This window comes from Trichomycterus rosablanca, chromosome 7, assembly GCF_030014385.1.
Source record: "Trichomycterus rosablanca isolate fTriRos1 chromosome 7, fTriRos1.hap1, whole genome shotgun sequence".
NCBI lineage: Eukaryota > Metazoa > Chordata > Actinopteri > Siluriformes > Trichomycteridae > Trichomycterus > Trichomycterus rosablanca.
This window is the reverse complement of record NC_085994.1, coordinates 42,045,843-42,053,342: the sequence shown is the minus strand read 5'-3', so window position 1 is coordinate 42,053,342 and position 7,500 is coordinate 42,045,843. Positions and strand designations below refer to the sequence as shown.

At 46.5% G+C, this 7,500-nt stretch overlaps 1 protein-coding gene across 1 annotated transcript in view; it reads left to right on the top strand.

Moving 5' to 3' along the window:
• Nucleotides 1-6,437: 6,437 nt before the first annotated feature.
• The window catches only part of skia (v-ski avian sarcoma viral oncogene homolog a), a 48,798-nt gene continuing 47,735 nt past the window's right edge, over nucleotides 6,438-7,500 (top strand). Inside the window, exon 1 of the mRNA XM_062999606.1 lies at nucleotides 6,438-7,447. Within this exon, the coding sequence (XP_062855676.1) occupies nucleotides 6,548-7,447 (900 nt within the window). The 5' untranslated portion in view covers nucleotides 6,438-6,547. The remainder of the gene's footprint in view (nucleotides 7,448-7,500) is intronic.

Below are 7,500 nucleotides of genomic sequence, written 5' to 3'. Positions count from 1 at the left end.
GAGGGGGAACAGAGGAGGAACTGAGGGGGAACTGAGGGGGAACTGAGAGGGAACAGAGGAGGAACTGAGAGGGAACAGAGGAGGAACTGAGGGGGAACAGAGGTGGAACTGAGGGGGAACTGAGGGGAAACAGAGGAGGAGATGAAGAGAGAAACAAATATTAAACCTACTGGGTGACCAAAAGTATGTGGACGCCGTTCTGTTCCAAAATCATCTGTGTCAATAACAGCCTCCACCTTACTGGAAAGGCTTTCCTCAAGATTTTGGAGTGTGTCTGTTAGAATTTGTGCTCATTTAGTCAGGCACTAACGTCGGCTCACAATCAACATTCCAGTTCATCCCAGTTCGGTGGGAAAACAGCCATGTCTTTATGGAGCTGGAATAGGGAGGGTTCCCCAAACTGTTGTCACAGTGCATGACTGTTTTTATGCACTTTGTAGCGATGAGTGTGTCTGTGAGAATTTGTGCCCATTTAGTCACCGAGCATTTTTATGCATGAGAAAGCCCGACTCACAATCCACATTCCAGTTCATCCCAGTTCAGTGTGAAACAATCACATCTTAATGGAGCTAGGACAGGAAAGGCCCTTCCCCAAACTGTTTTCACACTGTATTGATTGTGATTTACTTTGCAGGATAGTTTTTATGCACCTTGTAGTAACGAGTGTAAAACATCTAAACACAGTAACTAAGCCGAGTGTCCGAATACTTTTGCTCATGTAGTGTTTAGGTAAACAGTCTGGAGGAAGAGGATTCTGGAGCTGCAGTCAGCATTCAAATTCATCCCACATGAGCTGAACAGAATTGATTGTGCAGCACGTAAGAAGGACATTAACAGCACCGGTGTAACTGATCCATCACAGAGATGGGAGAACATGCCAAACACACAAGAAAAAATCATGAGAATTTGTTTGTGAGAAAAAATCATCACAAACAAACACCTGAACTTTCTCCCAGAATTCATCAAATAAATCCTGAGTGGGTGTAATTACAGCGGTGTAACAGTGTAGCGTGTAGCGCTGTAACAGTGTAAAAGTATAGCTGTGTAACGGTGTAACAGTATAGCAGTGCAGTGGTGTAGCGGTGTAACAGTATAGCAGTGCAGTGGTGTAACGGTGTAACAGTATAGCAGTGGAGTGGTGTAACAGTGTAGCTGTGTAACGGTGTAACAGTATAGCAGTGCAGTGGTGTAGCGGTGTAACAGTATAGCAGTGGAGTGGTGTAACGGTGTAACGGTGTAACAGTATAGCAGTGCAGTGGTGTAACGGTGTAACAGTATAGCAGTGGAGTGGTGTAACGGTGTAACAGTATAGCAGTGGAGTGGTGTAACGGTGTAACAGTATAGCAGTGCAGTGGTGTAGTGGTGTAACAGTATAGCAGTGCAGTGGTGTAGCGGTGTAACAGTATAGCAGTGCAGTGGTGTAGCAGTGTAACAGTATAGCAGTGCAGTGGTGTAGCGGTGTAACAGTATAGCAGTGCAGTGGTGTAGCGGTGTAACAGTATAGCAGTGCAGTGGTGTAACGGTGTAACAGTATAGCAGTGCAGTGGTGTAGCGGTGTAACAGTGCAGCGGTGTAACAGTATAGCAGTGCAGTGGTGTAGCGGTGTAACAGTATAGCAGTGTAGCGGTGTAATGGTGTAACAGTGTAGCGGTGTAACAGTGTAGCGGTTTAACAGAGTAACAGTATAACGGTGTAACAGTATAGCGGTGTAATGGTGTAACAGTGTAGCCATGTAACAGAGTAACAGTATAATGGTGTAAAGATGTAACAGTATAGCGGTGTAATGGTGTAACAGTGTAGCCGTGTAACAGAGTAACAGTATAACGGTGTAACGGTCTAACAGTATAGCGGTGTAATGGTGTAACAGTGTAGCCATGTAACAGAGTAACAGTATAACGGTGTAACAGTATAGCGGTGTAATGGTGTAACAGTGTAGCCATGTAACAGAGTAACAGTATAACGGTGTAACGGTGTAACAGTATAGCGGTGTAATGGTGTGACAGTGTAGCCATGTAACAGAGTAACAGTATAACGGTGTAACTGTGTAACAGTATAGCGGTGTAATGGTGTAACAGTGTAGCCATGTAACAGAGTAACAGTATAACGGTGTAACTGTGTAACAGTATAGCGGTGTAATGGTGTAACAATGTAGCCATGTAACAGAGTAACAGTATAACGGTGTAACAGTATAGCGGTGTAATGGTGTAACAATGTAGCCATGTAACAGAGTAACAGTATAACGGTGTAACGGTGTAACAGTATAGCGGTATAATGGTGTAACAATGTAGCCATGTAACAGAGTAACAGTATAACGGTGTAACGGTGTAACAGTATAGCGGTATAATGGTGTAACAATGTAGCCATGTAACAGAGTAACAGTATAACGGTGTAACGGTGTAACAGTATAGCGGTATAATGGTGTAACAATGTAGCCATGTAACAGAGTAACAGTATAACGGTGTAACGGTGTAACAGTATAGCGGTATAATGGTGTAACAATGTAGCCATGTAACAGAGTAACAGTATAACGGTGTAACGGTGTAACAGTATAGCGGTGTAATGGTGTAACAATGTAGCCATGTAACAGAGTAACAGTATAACGGTGTAACAGTATAGCGGTGTAATGGTGTAACAATGTAGCCATGTAACAGAGTAACAGTATAACGGTGTAACAGTGTATCGGAACCGTCTGTGTAATGTGCAGGGTTGGTTGTTGTTTTGGACGGGTGGTGAGTAACCGGAGGTTGATGGACTCCGACTGGTTTTGTCTGGAGCTTCTTCTCCTCCTCCTCCTCCTGCTCCTCCTCCTCCTCCCCCCTCCTCCTCCTCCTCCTCCCCCCCTCCTCCTCCTCCTGCTACTCCTTTTACACTTTTACATGAATAAATTATTTATATTCTGTAATAATCCAGTTTGTCCAGTTCTGGATGTGACGAATAAACTTTAATTTAATTTGATTTGAATTCTAATTCCCGTCACGTCACGTCACTACACCATCGTGGCTTTGTGATGGTTGTCCCACAGATGGGTCAGGGGTTTCTCCAGTGTCCACTGTCTCGTATCTCTGATAACACGATCCACACTGCAACGTCATCAGTCCAACTTATTATTTGTACTGGTCTAGTGATCAGAATGTTTTTGGTTTACATCTCACTCAGGGCCCCTGAATGAGGCCCCCAACACTCACCTGCTTACATTGTGTTCAGTTACAGTTATAAGTGGCTTTGGATAAAAGTGTGAAACTGATAAATACTCTAAATACTGTAAATACTGTAATTACTGTAAATACTGTAAATACTGCAGATTTAAGTAAGTGTATTTGAGTAGATTTTGTGTGTGACTGTTCCGGTGGCGGTTTTGGACACAGCCCGGATGTAATTGATTAAAATGTAATGAATTATTAATTGGTTTTAATTTGGTCGCTATGGGATGTTCGGGCTGTAATTTCCTCCCCTTACTGCTAGAGGGCGCCACCTGTACAGGGTACAAATCCCTCCTGCTGCTGCGGGCTGGAACCGAACCAAGAGAATCAGTCATTCAGGATCAAATCACATCCTACATTATATAAAACACCCCCCCCCCCCCCCATCAAGAGGAGTTTTACTCTAAACACACACACACACTGCTGTTAGAACACGTGCAGAAGGTGGATTGGTGTAAGTCATTTTGCTAAATTATGTAAAAGTAAATGTGATTTTATTTGTGACCATAAAATAAACATGTGACGTTAATCCCATCAGTAACACTCTATTATGGTCAAGGTCCAGGTGCAAGTTCAACCCCTCCCCCCCCACCCCCATCATGCTGTGCCCATCATAGAACCACGCTGCTCTTTACTGCAGTACTGTCTGAGGGATCAGAGGTCATGACCTTCAGTGAGATCTCAGTGAATCTTTTAATGCTGTTTTGCACGGTAGAGGGTAAAATCAGGAATAATGCAGCAGCTACTGAGGGATGAGTGAATCAGGTCATGCCACACACACACACACACACACACACACACACACACACACACACACACACACACACACACACACACAAGCCTCTCTCACAGACACACTGCGATCCTGCCAGGGTTGCCAGGTTAGTCTGAATCCTTCTTTTCTGAATGCGTGTTTCTCTCTGTTCACAATAATCCTGATTTAACTCTCAGTGTAAACCAGAACATGACCCGCTTCACTGTGTGTACATGTGATGTGCAGTGCATTGTGGGTACACAAAGCATCTACAGCAGATAAACGTGCCCTGGTTATTTCTCCTGGTCAGGGTGGCGGTGGGTCCAGATTGATCAGGAAACACTGGGCGTAACCAGCCAGTAGCAACAATAGATGATGGGATAGCAGAATAGATCACTGCACCACACAAGGGACAAAATGAACTGTGTTAATTACATTATATTGTTCCAGCTTTGTGGCAACAGTTTAGGGAAGGCCCTCTCCTGTCCCAACATGACTTCTATAAGTAAAAAAAGAAGAGCGTCTTTATTTGTCGTACATAGATAAACACGTTCAGTACAACGAAATTATTTCTCCGTGTATCTCAGCTCGTTTTTGGAAGTTGGGATCAGAGCTCAAAGGCTTCACGTCATGTAACGTCACTACACTGTCGTGGCTTTGTGATGGTTGTCCCACAGATGGGTCAGGGGTTTCTCCAGTGTCCTCCGTCTCAAATTTCTGATAACACGATCCATGCTTTGATGTCATCAGTCCAGCTTATTCTTGGGACTGGACTAGTGATCAGAATGTTGTTGGTTTTAATCCCACTCAGGGCCCTTGAGTGAGGCCCTTAACACTCACCTGCTTACATTGTGTTCAGTCACAGCTGTATGTTGCTTTGGATAAAAGTGTAAAACTGATAAAGACTGTAAATACTGTAAATACTGCTGCAATTACTGCAAATACTCTAAATATGGTAAATACTCTGCTGTAAATACTGTAGATACTGTAAATAATGTAAACATTTTTATTGCTGTACTTACTGTAAATACTGCGCACATTGCAAATACTTTTACCACTCTAATACTGCAAATACTACATACGGGGGGGGGGGGGGGGGGGGGGCATAAGAATATGGTTATATGGGAAAGAAGCCCAGCGAACACCTTTGAGAAGAATTAGAACGTCGAATTTAAAGGGCAGGTCTTTGTTCATAACGTTTCCGCTCAGTGGGGGCGGTTACAGAGGGGAAATGAGCCACTAAACAGGGTTCTGATGGAGTGTCCACATACTTCTGACCTCATGTTATTCTCACACTGCCGCTTTAAGAAAGTTTACTGAGGTTCAAGGAACGAAAGCAAAAGTTTAGTTTCCACTGAAGGATCTGGCAACCCTGGAAAAGACTCAAAGCAGAGCGCGCACACGAGCAGTGGGGGGCAGTGGAGGCGCGCTCCCGCGGCGTGGCTCACACATTTGGCTGGAGTTCACACACGCACACGCACACACACACACACGCACACACACACACACACACAGGCAGACAGACTGTGTATGAGCTCAGTGTGAGAGACGCGTCGGTGGGTCCGGAGCTCCGTGTTCAGGATTAAAAGTTCCAGGTTCTCTCTCTCTCTGTAGCGGTTCGGTTCCGGTACTCAGTCCGGGTTCTGTTCGGGTTCTGGTCTGTTCGGGGAGATGGACAGGCGGGGCCGCTGGGCGCGGGGAGGAGAGCCGGGAGAGTAGAACCGCGGAGCCTCAGAGCGGCGGCGGCGGGAGGAACCGGACTTCAAAGCGCCGATCGGAAATCGAACCGGTTACTTTGTATCGCTCGGGCGGCTCTGAAGTGTTTGATGAAGCCGCGCGCAGGGTGGAATCCACCGGGATCCGCCTGATTTAGGAGCGGGATCCGTCCAGAAGTCGATCGGTCCGGGTTTGTGTCGGGAGCGGGATCGGTCCCACCGAGCCGCCGAGTGTTTGATCTCAAAAATCAAAAGGATTTAAAGGATTTAATCGGATCCGGGAGCGGGTTCGAATCTCCTGGAGGACTTTTCAGATTTACTGATCGGTTTTTTTTCATGTTTTGGATTTTTTTTGAGGTCACAAACATCCTATAATCAGAGAATTCAATCATCTATAGAGGAGCAGCACCAGGTTCAGATTCACTTCTGAAGTTTCAAAGTATTTGAATTATTATTGATTCATTAATTAATCTAATAATCAAGGAATCAAATCAAAACAAGGATCTGCACCAAACTGGGAGCTCTGGGATCTGGAACACCTTCAGGTTTGATGATTTAAAAAAGGATTTAAAGCAAATCGGAACTTTTTTTAAGACTGAAAACTATTTTTTGATGTTTTTTAATCGACTGAGTGTTAATTAATAAAAGATTTGATTGATTAATTTGCAGCAAATCAAAACAAGTTTCCAAACCAACAGCTGATCAGATTTATTTTCATTCTGAATCTTTAATTGATTGTTGGAGTATTTGTTGAATAAATGAATAATTCAGCATCACTAATAAACTGGTCATGTGATTAACGGATGGATTGATTAATCGGTCACTAATTGAATTCCAGAGCTGTGATTGGTTGATTAGTTTGATTTGAAGCGCTCATCATGGAGGCGGTAACACGCCCGATTTTCCAGCCTCACCCGGGACTGCAGCAGACCCTAAAACAGTTCCACCTGAGCTCCATGAGCTCTCTGGGGGGTCCCGCCGCGTTCTCTGCACGCTGGCAGCACGAGGTTTTCGGTAAGGACACGGAGGAGCTGGAGCGCGCCGCGGCGGCGGCTGTGGTCCACGTGCCCCCGAGGCCGCCCCCGGTACTTCCGGTGCCTCTGTTCATGGCGTCGGACCGGTCGACGGAGCGGTGCGAGACTCTCCTGGAGGGTGAGGGCATCTCGTGTTTCGTGGTGGGCGGTGAGAAGCGCCTGTGCCTGCCGCAGATCCTCAACACGGTGCTGAGGGACTTCTCACTGCAGCAGATCAACGCCGTGTGTGACGAGCTGCACATCTACTGCTCACGCTGCACCGCCGAGCAGCTGGAGATCCTAAAGGTCGTCGGCATCCTGCCCTTCTCCGCCCCCTCCTGCGGCCTCATCACCAAGACCGACGCCGAGCGCCTGTGCAACGCGCTGGTCCGAGCCGGCACGCGGTCCCGGGGCGCCAAGGATCTGGAGGCCATCGCTAAGAAGGGGTTTAAGGTCTATCACGAGTGCTTCGGTAAGTGTAAGGGCATCTTCGTCCCGGATCTGTACACCAGTCCCCGGGCCGAGTGCATCCAGTGCGTGGAGTGCGGCGTCATGTACGGAACCCACAAGTTCGTCGTGCACGGCCACAAGGCCCTGGAGAACCGGACTTGCCACTGGGGGTTCGATTCGGCTAACTGGAGAGCGTACGTCCTGCTCAGCCCCGAGTACACGGACAAGGAGAAGAAAGAGCAGCTGGAGAACCTCCTGAACGAGCTGAAGGAACGATTCGACTTCACCAGCAAGTACAAGAAGAGATCGTCAGAGGTGAGTGAGCTGGTTCATCTTCTCAAACTCTGCTCCCGGTGCTTCCACGATCC